The sequence below is a fragment of the Gopherus flavomarginatus genome, chromosome 5 (assembly GCF_025201925.1).
Source record: "Gopherus flavomarginatus isolate rGopFla2 chromosome 5, rGopFla2.mat.asm, whole genome shotgun sequence".
NCBI lineage: Eukaryota > Metazoa > Chordata > Testudines > Testudinidae > Gopherus > Gopherus flavomarginatus.
Window position 1 is genome coordinate 110,276,003 of NC_066621.1, and position 15,178 is coordinate 110,291,180.

Here is a 15,178-nt window from a genome sequence, read left to right on the forward strand (position 1 = left end):
CTCCTGAGGTGTATGGATGTCTCATAAGTAACAGCATATGAAACTGAGATAGGATGGTAATTTTGGTCTTGCCTAAACTTCCTTTCTAAAAATTGAAACTGGATTGCTACTGCTCATCTCCAGTTTAAGTAGCTCTTCACTGTAACTATTGCTCAGCAATTCACATCTAGCATAATCTCCCCCTCTCTATAGCCCATTTTCTCTCCCCAATCAAAGCTTCCATACTCTCCAACACAAATGAAATTCCTAGAGATACTCTGGCATAACAATCAAGTAACACGCTACCACCACAACAGATGGCACTGCCAGAATGAAAATCTTTGTAGAGGGTGAATTTATAATGCCAGGAGAAGGGTAGGAGCCCCTACTCTCCCCGTAAGATGATACCTTGATGGCAGGGGGGAGAATAGTGGCAGGCTAGACAAAAAAAGACCCTTCTACACACAGCACCATAGCCTGTTTCACAAATGCTCCTCCTAGAAGGTGCTGTTGTTACCACTGAGGTGCTCCACTTCGGTCAGGAGACGCTCCATGAGGAGATGAAGACAGAAAAAAGAGTAATGGATAGTGAAGCATACAGAATAGCTACAGAGCAAGTGGCAAGATTTTTCTGAGCTCGGCAAATTATAATGGTTCAACATCCACAACAGAATAGATTATCTTGATGTTTAGAGAGGGTACAAATATAAAAACAACTGTAGTTTAATATTTTATCATCATCTTTATTCAGAACTGGAGGAGAAGGAGATAACAGGTTTGAGAGCAACTGCGACAACTGTACTATAAATTTTCTTTAGCAAAATACCAGAATATACATGTGAGATTACTAGATCTTGCTTCAAGTTTCTAGTTTCTTCAAAATTCTAGCATCTGGGTTTTCTTTGCTAAAGATGTCCATGACAACAGTATTTAGATGAGTGGGAAGGAATATAAACTGATCACACAACCAGAAAACTAGAGTAAGGGTAATCACACTGCCTTGGCAAACTGCATATTTGTACATTGAAAACCTTAGTGCATGTTGCTAAATCTCAAGCACATGTGCCATGCTTACAAAAAAGCTAAATTTGTAACTGCAGACACCACACACAAAGGTTACAGAACCTATATGAATTGCTTATCTGTGTCTATGTTTAAACTCATATTCTAGACATGTTAATCTCTTCATAGTGAAGGTCAAAACTAACTTTCTATTATAAACCCACTTTTTCCTAACACTCCATCCCACTTCACCAATATTAAACCAACTCCCCAAAAAATTTTCCTATGTGATCTTACACAAAGGAAGAAGTTTTTCTAAAAAGCTGAGGCCAATAGAAGGCATTCATTAAGTGAATATTCAGGAAATTAGGTATTTTGCTTTTCTGAATTTTTCTAATATTTTTTGCCTCATAATAATGACTTGTGTTCTGTGCAGCAATTACTTGGTACAGATTCTGGATTTCTGCAACACTTCCTCCCTTCCTACTCCAAGACTTCTTCCTTTCCCTGCTCCTCATCCAACCGGAACAACAGAACAGTATTTACGTTTATTTTTATATTAAATTCAATTTTACATTTCCTCCAGATTTACATTTTCCATGTGATACATATTTTTGTATTAACAATGTGTAACTGCATTATAAAAATTGTTGTGGAAAAGCTGGAGGCTTTGAAGTTCAGAAGGAAGATTGGACTTTTGGGATGTGGTTTTGGTTTTCATGCCCAGCTAAAGTTTTTGGTACTTGGGAAGGGATGCACGTCTTATTTCTCCCCTCATTTTGAGGAGGGAAAGAAGTGACTTGCCATTCTGGAGCAGGAATTTTAATTTAGCTAATTTATATTTCTTGTTCTCACCATTGCCACCCTTCCCAGTAACTGTCCCAGGGCACCCCCTCCCAATATCTGTCACTTCATCTAGCCCTGAGTTACCACCAAATTGAGGTGTAGATAGGCAGAAGACACTTTTCCTCAGGGCTATTGTTGCACGCTATCTGTAGACTCAGGCAGATAACACTGCATCACCATAGGTACCAAGCATATTTGGTTCATGTTCTGCAAGTTTCAGTCACAACCATAGGAGTTAGAGGCTTGTTTTAAGAAGGAGAAAGTTTAGTTTCTGGAACACAATTAAGAATAAAATGCAAATATAGAGCCATTTGCACAATCCCATAACGGTATAATATCTGTAAAACAAAGTGCCCAAAGTTCAGGTTTGTTTAATTTGCTGACCTTGCCTAAAACTGGCATTTTGGCAATTTTCAGAGAAGTCTGAGATGGGAAAAATTAGTTCTTCTCTGACTGAATTTGTTCCCAATCAAATGCCAAGACTTCCATTTATTTAAATAGGAGCAGGAACAGGCAGGTTTGAAAAGTAATTTTTGTAGGAAACAAGTACACAGGTCTTATAACTTTCTCTGTTTGTGTCACTTTGCATAGGTGTGAACAGGGAGAGGTGACATCTTTGTCTACAGCAATTAATAAATGTACACAAAACAGGGAGTAATATTTTAGAGGATGAGATTTATCTCAATGAGAAGATCAGGCTTGTCAGAAACAGTGGATGAGAGCCATAAAATTACTGTTGATTGAGAGAAATTACGTTTTTTTTTTAAACCAACATGGCTCAATTTCTCTCAAATCTTAAAAAAAAATTGCCCATAGTTCAATTAATACTAATTTGGTTGTTAAAAACCTCAGTTATAGCAATGCGTCTCTTCATAACCTAAGAAAAATTAAGAATATACCAAACCACAAATTTGATTAGAAGTACAAAAATGAAACATATTCACAAACCTTTTGCTTTGTTTTCTCTAACTTGGATTTCAGTTTTCTACCTCTTTTGCCAGTCCAGCCAGTCACAAACTCTGATCCTGCAAATCAATTTTAAAAATTCTTTAAAATTTCACAATACTTAAAACATATACACACACACACTTCCCTGCCCATATCTGTTTATTACACATACCTACATACTCACCCAAAGAGGTTTCAGCAGTAAATGAATGTTTAGTTCCTCTATTGGACTCAAAAACAAAGCCTGGTAGATCTTCTTTTAATATTGTAGCTTGCTGACCATCTGAATTGTGGATAGCAATTTCTCCTTCTTTCAAACAGGTGAGTGACCAATTTCCCACAGTAAGTTTAGTGGGCCCAGGTGCTGATAAAATTGGCTGACTTGTGGTAGATGGCTTTACTTGGCTTCGAGCTCTTTGTAACTTCTCTAAGAATTCACTTCTACTTTCTATTTAAAAAAAAACACACACACACAATTTTCCAGTGCTTGACTTTAAACTTAATATATTTCAAGCACAAGTTTTTTTTTTCAGCAACAAAGTTTGACTTTAAGTATACTCAGTGCAAAATTTAATTTTAGATTAAGGTTCTTTCAAAAACATTTTGAACTCCAGCCCTCTGCATCTATGCATTACAATAGGATTTAATTACATGACTACACAAGAACTGCACAATGTAACTTTTCTTGCGTAACAGAGAAGAGATATAATGTTTGTTAGAAAGTATAACACAAAGTGAAGTTAAACAAATCCATGTTAAACTTTAAATTAATCTTGTAAAAATCTAGTAAGTAATTTACGTCATTACTGTTACTGTGAAGTTCTCTAGGAGCCCCAACAACAGTAATAGGAGCCCAAATCAACCCTCCAACAGAAAAACACACTAAAATGGAAACGGCATTTGCAATATTGAAGTTCAAAAGGGGTTTGGGAAGGAGACTGCAGTGAGAAGCAACAGTTACTCAATATTAACACAAGGGGGCTGCTGCAGATTCAGGAGACCATGCCAAGGAGATGCTACTACTCCCAATCTGCTGACTACTTTTCAGGTGCTTTGCTCCATATAGAGGGGAACATCTTACTCTGACAGTTTATTTATAATATTTTTCTCAACATATGGAAATTAAACTTGAAAAGCCTGTCTACAGTTGTTATATCTCCTAAATGATCATTTGATTTTGACCAATATTAATAGTTTAAACAATATACTGAAAGCCGTCGTGTAGCATCATTCAAGGGACTGACAAAATCAATTATGTATACGAGATGAGACAATATTTTAATAGAGGAGGAACAGAACAATATCCAGTATATCTGAGAAGAGTTTAGGTAGTCTCAACCTAGGCTGCCTAACAATTTTCTCATATAGCTGTCATTATACGTTGTTTTCTATAAAGGTGTGAAGTTAAGCAATATTAAACCCCTACAAGAATGCTCTCATTCAGAAGCAGAATGACCTCAGTTCACACTTAAAGAATTGTCTACATGAACATTTAGTTTGTAGGCAACTTGGATATAAACATACTTCACACTAACCTGCTGCACACAAGTGTTCGTATGCACCCTGCTGATACACACTAACAGTTCCTTCGTGTGCTTGGATCTACACATGAGATAGATCAAAGCAGACAAAGGAAATGTTAGTGTGCACCAACAGGATCCACGTGGACATTTACTGCATGGTAGGGTATGCAGGGTAGATTTACACCTCAGCTTACCACAAACTAAACATGTGGATATGTCTTGGATTAAGGAAAAGAAAATCAAGGCCACTTTACTTCTGAATGAGAGCATTCATATAGGGGTTTAATATGCTTTAACTTCACACCATTAGTTAATTTGGCTTAACTTTCCTGGATGTTCCTGTGTAGAAAAGCCCTAACTTGGTTCTGTGAGGTTGATCTAGTAAGATACCTATCCAAAGTGATCAAGAGTTGCAGAATAGCATCCGTATGTAATTTATTATTTTTATTATTTTATGAGTGGGTGAAAAGATGTTGAATTACAAAGGATTGCTGTTGAGCAATAGAACTGAGTAGTGTGAATAACACAAAGATACAAACTCTATATAGAGTGTATAAGTATACAGTGGACATCTTAGAAAAGTCCTTTTTACCCCCTTCACATTTGTTTAATATTGGTTGGCTTGAATTTTTAGGAGACAAATTCAAACTTCAGTGCAAAAATCACAATAATTTAAATTTGAATTTTGAAATTTAAAGCGAATCAGGGCAATCTTACGTATGCCTACTTGCATATTATCACAACACTTGTCAATATGGTGTACTATATGGTAAAAGTTTAATTATGATTTAACTAGATAAATTTAGAAATGTTTCACGAATTAATTTATTTAATTGTAACAATGCAGGTAAAATGACAAAAAAGAGTCCAATAATGCCAGGCAGTAAAGAAAATATTTTTACACCTCTAAAGACTGCATGCTTAAATCATTTTATGCATATACATTTGTTTTGTACTATACAGTAAAATATATATACATTTATACAACAGTAAAATGACCATTTTTAATGGTTACTGTGCTTTATCTTCATATCTTTAGTTAATTCAGCTTAATGTTCCTCAGGGTCCCCATGCAGAGAAGCCCCACATCTGCAACTAAGGCCATGTCTACACCACAGGTGCTACAGAAGCACACGGAGGCTTAGGTTGATATAGCTATGGTGCACGGGGGGGTGGATTTTTCATACCCTTGAGAACAATAGCTACGTCAACCTACGTTTTAAGTGTAGACCAGGCCGAAATATTTGACTGCAAATATTACTAGGCCTATTTTAACATGCTTCACTAGATAAGGCTGAAATTAACCTTATATTACAAGCCTGATTTTTATCTGCCCTCACCCTGACTTCACCAAAACAAATACAATCTCACTGAAGTTTCACAGATATGATCTTAAACCAGGATTTAATATAATATTTCTAGGTCTCCATATAGAAAAGCCCTAAATTTGCACTACGTGGACTACAGCAGCCCAGCTACAATGCTGTAGCTATGTTAATCCCCCCTTTTTTTCCCCTGACACATATGAAACAAATCAGACCTGGAATCTGGGAGCTATAAGGATTTCAGAAAGTTCATTATCTTCTAGGGCATTTTCATAACTACCATTACCAGTTGAGCTAAGAAGTTAGAAATTTCTTTTAATCTTTTTATCTTGGCAAGGATTGGTGGATTTCACTATAATATTTTATAGATGGATTTAACAAAAATAGTTATTAAAAGTGGTTTCCATATAAGTTATAACCTAGAAACAGATATATTCAACTCCATATGACCCTAGTCACATTGATATAATGGGGTGCAGGAGGAAGAAAGTACACTGAAGGAAGGAAAATGCATCTAGCAACCTAGAAAGCACTCCCCAAACAAATCTACTTTACATGTCTCTCCCTTTGCTCCCACATCAGTATAGTTTTCTCTTCATAAAGGGAAATGGGAAGGCATGGGAAACTTGGTCTAAGGTTACATGATTATAGTGTCCGATTCCATTACCAAAACCATCCTTATTAGATGTCCTTCATCAACATGTCTGTCTCATAAAAGCTACAGTGTGGACCATCTTTTAGAGAGGAGAAAACAGAGCTAAATTTGCTTTAGTGATTACGTTTTTCTATAACTTTTATTTTTCAAATATAATCTTAACTTTGACATTCCAGACTAACATATGAATAAATGACAAAAAGTTTAAGGGTTTCTCTCTTTTAACAGTACATACTACCTCAAGTTAAGATTATTTTTCTTGGAATTTCCATTAGCTTTCAACAGTGGAACTCCAACCTTCTCTTCTCTGAAGTTTCAAGCCACTAGGCTGATAAAGCCATTACACCCTGTTTCAATCCTGAACCACAACACCTCGTTAACTAAATTTCACAAATTATTGAGTGGTGTAATACCACAATACAGCTGATGATTTACAAATGTATGAACTGTTGCACTTGTGAAAAGATGAAACAAAGAAGATTGCTTCTGCCTCCTGGATAATAGCAGCAATCAACATGCTCAATTAATAGAAGTTGCACATTCTGTACAGAGTATAGAAAATATGTTGCAGAATACTTATAGTCCAGGTCTGCCACCTAATCCCCTTAACAACCAGTTAAGACACTGTGACATGTTTCCCAGCCTTGATGAGAAACTTGCCTTTGTCTTCCAACACAGGCAATTTCACTCTGCCAGCTAAAAGCAAACAGTAAATTAACATTTCAACCTGTTTTCCTGGGATGGCTACTACAAAGTGCCTTTAATGATTGGGATGATAAAATTATGTTTGCATGAAAAATCAAAACAAAATGAAGTTAATACACACACATTTACTGGCAAGATGTTTTCTGAACATAATCACCAAGGAAGTCAATTTATAGTCACATACTATTTAACAGAAGCATCACAATTAATTGACCACCTTCTATCTGTTTAAATGCTTTACTATTTAGTAAGCCAATTTCTGTAAAACAGAATAGATCAAATTACACAATATAAATAAACCAAGATTTCATCTATTGTGAAAATGAGAAGAAATTATACCTGAACTATCTGATCCTCCTTCAGGACTTCCACTTGAATACATTGTTGCCAGTTTTCCATCCAAGATAAATCTGAACCATCCATTGCTACCATTAGACAGTTCCAGGGCTGCTGCATCACTCCAGATATACAAGCAGTCCCTTCCTCTAATGATGGACCACTCTCTCCAGTGATATGGTTTACCCTGCTGCAGTTCTTTAGCATCCTCTTGGGGTTCATCCTCCTGCAAAAAGTTAGATAAAATAACATAATTCAGGAAAGAGGTAATTTAAATATACTTGCTGTAAAAATACAGAAAGTTAGACAGAGAAACTAAACATTCAAAAATATAAATGTAAGCTGTAAAATACTCATTTTAAAAGTTTTTGTTAAGGCATGTTTAATGACATAATCTGAATAAGCAGCAGTTCTCTCCATAAATTACCCATTAAAATTATAAATGTTATTAAACACCTACCTGTTGGAGCAGCCATCTCAGTACAACAATGGTATTGTGTGGGGGCACTGACAAGGAGGAAACTTAACATAAGAGACTACAAAACAGTTTCCATCCTGCTTTAACAAGATAATGTTTTATTGTCTACTATTTCAACATATTTAATTTTTGAACTTCTAAGATTTTCTTGTAGTTAAACCTATTTAAGTGTTCCAGATGTGTTGTTCATTTCCTTCAGAGGTCTGTAAGTACAGATCTACCATTGTGCTTTTTCTACCCACCCCCCAAAAAAAGCTTTCAGTTTAGGCAACGTTGCATTTTTTGCAACTTGTTCTCCAGTGGTATAGCATTACATCACCTAGAGGAAAATCACCAAAGGTGATTTGATGAGTCAAAGTTAAAGTTGAATGGATGATGGAAATTAGCTGGAATGGTAGCAAGTGGTCAGTTACATGGTAGTTAGGAATTGATACATTAAGTACTGTACATTAAATATGCATTCTCAAATTTTCTGTATTTCAAGAGAGTATTTTCTTAGTTATGTTTATTTTAAGACCATTATTGTGAGGTTTAGAAATGTTAGCTATTTAGATATGACTATGTTTAAACTACAGTTGAAAATAGATTCATAAATCCTACTTATCAGTTATATTTCAGTAATTTTTCAAAGCACTTTATGAATATCAGCTAATTAATCCCTTCAACAATTCAAAGAGTTAAGTATTATCTCTATTTTACAGATGGGAACACTGGGAGAGTGCTTGATTTCCTGTTCAGCTGCATATTACATTACCGAACAGAACAATGGAGTCAATTTAACAGAACATATTCATCAAGTACTATTATTATTGGTTTTATTTATGTATTTTTTCACATTGTCATGAAGTTGAAAGATGTAGAGACAGAAGACGGCTTTGTAGAACAGACAAAGCTAGATAACGCTGTGCTTACTTTCTCAGGTTTGGACTCCTCTTCATTCTCATCATCAGAAGATGGTCCTGCCAAAGTTGACACTTTACTAATTACACCCAGCCTAGCAAGCTGGTCTAGAAAAAGGTCACCACCTTTATCTACCAAATCCCTTATGATTTGCAAGGCTAGCAAGTGGCCATCATCATCATCCTGCAAGAAATTGGCATAGGAGGGAAAGAAGAAAGGAGAGGGGTGTTTACTGCAAGCCATTTCAAATTTTAAGCATTGCACAGCTTAAACGGTTCACATTACGGCCTGTTGATTTATCAAAATTAAAAAACATCTGGTCAAAGACAAGATGATAAGCTATGGCCTAATATCAAGTAATCACAAAACACTGATCTTTATTTCACAGACAGATTCAATACATTGAAAAAGCAGTACAAAAAGTTAAAAGGGGGCAATTTTTTGTTTCTCAAATACAGTGCTATATCATAAATAATAAAAAGAATAAGCTTACCTCTTGATCAAGGACAGTAGCAGTGATCTCAACCAATACTGTGGGCAGGTTGTGACCAGCATCAGAATCACAAACCTCTTTTAACAATGCTTCAGAACAAAAATGAATCATTTTTCTAATGAGGGCAAGACTTGCTTTCCTTTAAAAATTAAAATAAAAAATTATTCCTTGCAAAGCTAAACAATCATACAACAAGTGATAAAAACTGTCTCAAAAAACGAGCTCCAAAGGTTTTTGTATTCTACTTATTATTATATTATCTCTACAATTCATATCTGATAACTGGGACTGAAATATTGGAATGTCAGCTCAGTTTTTATTATTTTAACCTATATGTAAATAGAATCAAGAAGTCCTCCTCTTCCTCCATACCTTATCTCTGTGCAACCTTACTCAACCACTACCTCTCTGGAGATGTCTAACATCTCTCTCTACTCCTGGCTAAACCACACTGGATTTGCTTCTCTGTCTCCTTCCTGGATATCCAAATCCCAACAACCTCAATACATCGAAAACTCAACTCCTCTTTCCTCGTCCATTTACTTTTAGAAAGAAAGGCTTATGGCAAGAAGGGACCATTAGATCATCTAGTCTGATGTCTGTATATAATAGGTCATTAAATTGCACCTGCTTACTCATGTATGGAACCCAATAACTGTGTTTAACTAAAGCATAATGTGTGTTTGACTAATGTGCATCTTCCAGAAAGCCATCCAGGCTTGATTTGAAGTCATCAAAAGACAGAATCTGCCACATCCCTCAGTAATTTGTTCCAATGGTTAATCACTCTCAGTGTTAAACTGTCTTTTTATTTTAATTTGAATTTGTCTGGCTCAACTTCCACTCACTGGTTCTTGTTATGCCTTCTCCACTAGATTAAAGACCCCTTTAGTACCCGATCCTGGATGTCTACACTGCAATTTTATAGCTGTGCAGCCTGAGCCCTGTGAGCTCAAGTCAGCTGACAGTGTTTTATTGCAGTATAGACATACCTTAAGTCTCTCACTGTATGGCATTTTCTCCAGCCTTCTGATAATTTTTGTGGCTCGTCTGCATCCTCTTCAACTTTTTTTAACACCCCTTTTAAAAAGTGGAGACCAGAATTGCATGCAGTATTCTACGTTATACAAACACCAAGGATTACATTAGTCCTTTTTGCCAAAACATTACACTTGAAGTTCAGATAGAGATCTTGCCTACCACGACCCCTCCACTCTTAATCCCACTATCCTCTCCATTCCAAAGAGCTGCAACCTTGCCGTCCCCTTCAACTCCTCTCTTCCATTACCTTTATCAACAGCATAAATCCTGACAGTTCTTCCGGAATATGCCCTTTTCTCTTCATGCCCAAAGAGTAAATCTTTGTCCTGATTATTTCCTGCCTTGGCTATGATAACCTCTTTGCAGGCTTTCCAGACTCTCTCTGTACTCTTTTCAATCTGTCCAAAAAACTGCTCCTGAAATTTTATCTGCCATTCCAACTACAGCCCTGTTCTTTCTTCAGTACTCTTCACTGGTTACCACTTTCTTTCTGCTTCAAATTAAGCTGTTTCTCCTGGCCTTCAAAAAGCTCTCTAAACTAGCTCTTCCCTAGCTCCTTTGCTCTTATATATTTTTATTTGCCCAATCCATCTGACTAGACGTCACTTCTGTTCCTTCTCCCAGTCTACTATGATTTCTGTATTACTGTAGCAGCAAGGGACACTAACTGAGATCAGGAGCCTATTGTGTTAGGCATTGTGCAAACATAATACTCTTTGTGACTTCTCCCATGCAGCATCCCAAAGCCAGAGCATTCTCCCTTAGCCTGTTACATCTCACCCTGCTTTCTCCTCCAAGCCTCTTGCTAAAATACACTTCCTACAAGACACCTGTAAATCCTACCTCTCTCTACAAAGAAAAAAAAAATTTAGAAGCCCTAAGCAAAAATCATGGAACATATATGCTAAATTTCTGTTCAATCACATTGCTTTTCATTAAATGTCACATCAAACTATTGAGGTTACATGTGCTTTATCCTTACAATAGTAAGTACCAGGATGAGTGCAGCAGAACTTTTCCCCGCCCCAAGTCTCCACATTTTAAAAAAAGATCATTAGCCACTTGCAAATATCAAATTTTCAGATAATTTAGCTAATTATTGAAGAAATAGTACCCTACTGAGATTTTCTATTGAGTTAAATCACAAATGTTTGTATAAGTAATAGACATACTACAGGTGTATGGATACTGATTGGTATGAATAATTATTACCTTATGGAAGGTAGCATAGTTTGTTGAAATGTTTGTGCAAAAACAGGCAATAGTCTTTTCAAGTATATAGGTGCCATTTCTGGATCTCCTTTGGGTTCATTACATTCTTCTTCATCTTTGTTTGCATCTCTCTTTTTCTTTTCATCTCCTTTATTAACTGGACACATCCAGTCACCTGCAAAATGTTATTTTTTTGGAACAGATATTTACTGACCCAATCTTTTTCCAACAAATAAAACTGAAATATCCATCTCCACTCATGGCTGGGAACCTGACCACACATACACATACTTCTAGAAAACAGATTATTTTTGCAACACGGTATGTGGCAAATTAAGGGCCACATACTGAAAGCACTACTAAACTTCAATGGGAAAACTCACAGAAAGAGTTCTATATTAGATGCTTATGCCCAAACAGTTACTATTTTACTCCACTATGCCTCTACCAGGAGAAAACGAAGGGAAGAAAAATGCAAGCAATACCACTAGAAGAGAAGAGTCAGGAAATAACAATTCACACTAACCTGGAGACTGAAGAATAGCCACCACTTCACTGTGCCCCCTTTCACGAGCTTTGTCTAAAGGAGTTTTCCCATCTTCATCTCTCAAATCAGGGTTCGCACCATGTCTCAGGAGAGTCTACAGTCAAACAAATTTTGAGAGAAAACTAATAAAATTCCTTTTCTAAATAACTAACCCTATTATCAACCTGCTCATTCCTGGGCTTCACATGAACGTATATACAATAGAAGCACATTGTGTGTGTGTGTGATACTTCCAATTGTCTGTGAAACAAGTGCAAGTGGACTTGCACTTGTTTCACTGACCTGGCCGCACCAGAAGCTAGCTTTCCAATGCAGTAGAACCTCAGAGTTAAGAACACCTCACGAATGGAGGTTGTCCATAACTCTAAAACATTTAGAACTGAACAAAACGTTATGGTTGTTCTTTCAAAAGTTTACAACTGAACACTGACTTCATACAGTTTAGAAACTTTACTATGCAGAATAAAAATGCTGCTTTCCTTTCTTTAATAGTAGTTTACATTTAACACAGTACTGTACTTTTGGGGGGAGGAGGGTGCGGGGGGGGGGAGAGAAGAGTGTCTCTGTTGCTGCCTGATTGCGTACTTCTGGTTCCAAATGAGGTGTGTGGTTGACTGGTCAGTTCGTAACTCTGGTGCTCCTAACTCGGAGGTTCTATTGTACAAACAGTGGAGATGGAACATGATGAATTTAACTATTTGAGAACACACTTACGTTAGACACTTTACATCACAGAAGTTATCTTATTTTGTAGGAAACTTTAAAAACTACATGTACAACAGATAATTTCTGCTTCAAAAACAGTACACAAGTTTGAATTCACACCTTTGCCACTTGCGGCCTTCCAAAACATGCTGCATAATGTAATGACGACGACCTCTGACCTCTGTTAACATCAGCACCCCTTTCACAGAGAAATTCCACCTGTAAAATATAAAGAAATGGAAGCTAGTTTCTTCATTTATACATCTCTTTGCACAGAGAATTAAATAATTTGCATTACTTAATTTCAGTTAATGCATTTAACTTACCATTTCCTGAGTTCCAAAAGCTGATGCCCAGTTTAAAAGAGTTTGTCCTACGTCATCCATAAAATTTACTTCAAAAGCTGAAAGTATTAGATACAAGATAACTAATTAAAGTCACAGTACAATACATTCAACACAGTTAATTTCTGATAAAGTAACAATGTACTATTCTTTTGTGTCTTTAAACAAACTTTAAACATTCTCAACAGATTTCTAAAAATATTCTGAAAGTCTTAGTTATGAATCAAGGATGAAGAACAAGTGGCTAGATTCTCAGCATCACCACACTTTTAGGAGTCTAGAAAAGCACTAGGATTCACAAAGACTGAGTTCCACATCTATTCTCCTTATACAATAAATGGGGAGAAATAGGCACTTCACAAAAGCCTGCACAATATATGGCTGCTCACCTCAGCAAGCCAATGGGAGGAGTCAAGCCCCAGAGCACATGCTAAGCTCCACCGCCTCAGAGACAGGAATCAAAGCCTGGGCTCCAGGAAGATGCTTTCCTTTGCTTGGATTTCTCAGCTGCAAACCCCTTCTTGGTGTTAGGCGCCTATGCCATTTTTGCAAGAAGCTGCTCCTCTATCCCCCCATTTTGTGTAAGTTCACCTCTAGGGGCCCAATTTGGTAGGCAAGCTCTTACTATGCTTACTGATCAGGTCCTGCCAGCGAGGTAGGTGGAAGAATGCACAAGTACTCCTCGTTCTTTTTGCTGATACAGACTAACACGGCTACTAGTCAGAATTCTACATTTACCCAGTTAGTGAATTACTCTGTGGCTTACACATCCAGACTCCTGGCATGGGGCTGCTGTGTGCATTCTCAGAGGAAGCAACATAAGCGCTTAGTGAACTTTACTGCAAATATTCCAATACTGAACAAGTTTAGGCACTCCCAGGATTCAGGGACAGCTTTGTGAATCCAAGTGAGGTCTGGTTCTGAGATCTAAGCACCCAAGGCAGCAGTTAGGCACTTAAGTCCTTTTGTGAATCTAGCCCAAAGTAAGGACTGTTAACAGAAAGAACGAGCCTATATTAAGCAATGTAAATTAACTCACATTGTTGATAAGAGCTTGAAGATATCAACTACTCTGACATTATTTAATTTACTATAAAAGTTAGACTTTGAATTAATGAAATATGCAATCTTCAGAATATTTCTGCCTACCTCCTGTGTCAATAGCATCTATTAGTGCATCAGTATCTTTACTGCGGATGCAGTCTATCAGCTGCCGATGAGAACGTTCCCCAGAACTATCCAGTCTACGCAACCCTGGGATTCTGCCTGTAGATCCAGCATTAGACTTTGGCAGGGCCTTTCGCCCTTCAAACAGTAGCACCAAAAGAAGATCTACTAAACGCATGGTATCCAGTACACATCTTTCATCACCCTGTAATGCACTTTCTATAGAATCTGGAAGTTCAGATCTTAGGAGATCCTGGAAATAATTAAAAGTCTGAACAATAAAAAAATATATAGGACTTTAGAAAATACATGGTTTTATTTCCATATGAAATGTTTCTTTTTTCCTTTACAAAAAAACACACACAACAATGTTATCACGAATAGAGGTATTTTAAGTATATTAAGAAATAATTTTTAAATTTTAAAGAAAAATATTGAAGAAGTGAAGAACTGTAGCATTTAAATGATTCTTACGTGTGTTACTACTGGAGAGCCTCTACAGAGGGTTGACAACAGACTCACAATAGTTGACACCTGATTACTCAATTTAGAGTCTGCAGCTGTAGATGGTGCTCCAGTGCTGCTCCGACCCGGTTTGCAAGCTGAAGATGGTCCTGATGCTATACCACCAGCTGCTGCCATGCGTGATAACAACTCCTCAGTTAGTCCATGTTTGGCTAATGGGGCTGGATCAACTCCACGACGTGTAAATCTGTCAGCTAATGAAGCAAAACATCTAAGCGCTCCATCTGAAACCTGCGGAAATATATATAAGATGCTCAAGATGTGTCACTTAAGGAGAACAGAGGCTCACTATATAAACATAGAGCAACAGTGCTTTAAGGAAGGGGTTCTCAAACTATGGGTCGGGACCTCAAAGTGGGTCGAGATCCCATCTTAATGGGGTCACCAGGGTTGGTGTTAGACTTGCTGGGAGCTGAAGCCCGAGCCCCACTGCTTGAGGACAAGGGC

General features: G+C 37.0%; 1 protein-coding gene across 8 annotated transcripts in view; it reads right to left on the reverse strand.

The window, feature by feature from the left end:
- HECTD1 (HECT domain E3 ubiquitin protein ligase 1) overlaps positions 1-15,178 on the reverse strand; it is a 97,233-nt gene that overhangs the window by 42,528 nt on the left and 39,527 nt on the right. For 6 of the 8 annotated variants that reach the window (XM_050953817.1, XM_050953820.1, XM_050953822.1 and 3 more), the window contains 11 exons: positions 14,681-14,962; positions 14,189-14,477; positions 13,022-13,098; positions 12,816-12,914; positions 11,970-12,084; positions 11,444-11,618; positions 9,191-9,329; positions 8,710-8,880; positions 7,323-7,545; positions 2,960-3,223; positions 2,776-2,852 (listed from right to left, as the gene is read on the reverse strand). In XM_050953817.1, coding sequence (XP_050809774.1) covers positions 2,776-2,852; positions 2,960-3,223; positions 7,323-7,545; positions 8,710-8,880; positions 9,191-9,329; positions 11,444-11,618; positions 11,970-12,084; positions 12,816-12,914; positions 13,022-13,098; positions 14,189-14,477; positions 14,681-14,962 — 1,911 coding nt within the window. The remainder of the gene's footprint in view (positions 1-2,775; positions 2,853-2,959; positions 3,224-7,322; positions 7,546-8,709; positions 8,881-9,190; positions 9,330-11,443; positions 11,619-11,969; positions 12,085-12,815; positions 12,915-13,021; positions 13,099-14,188; positions 14,478-14,680; positions 14,963-15,178) is intronic. The other 2 variants (XM_050953819.1, XM_050953821.1) reach the window with 1 other exon arrangement.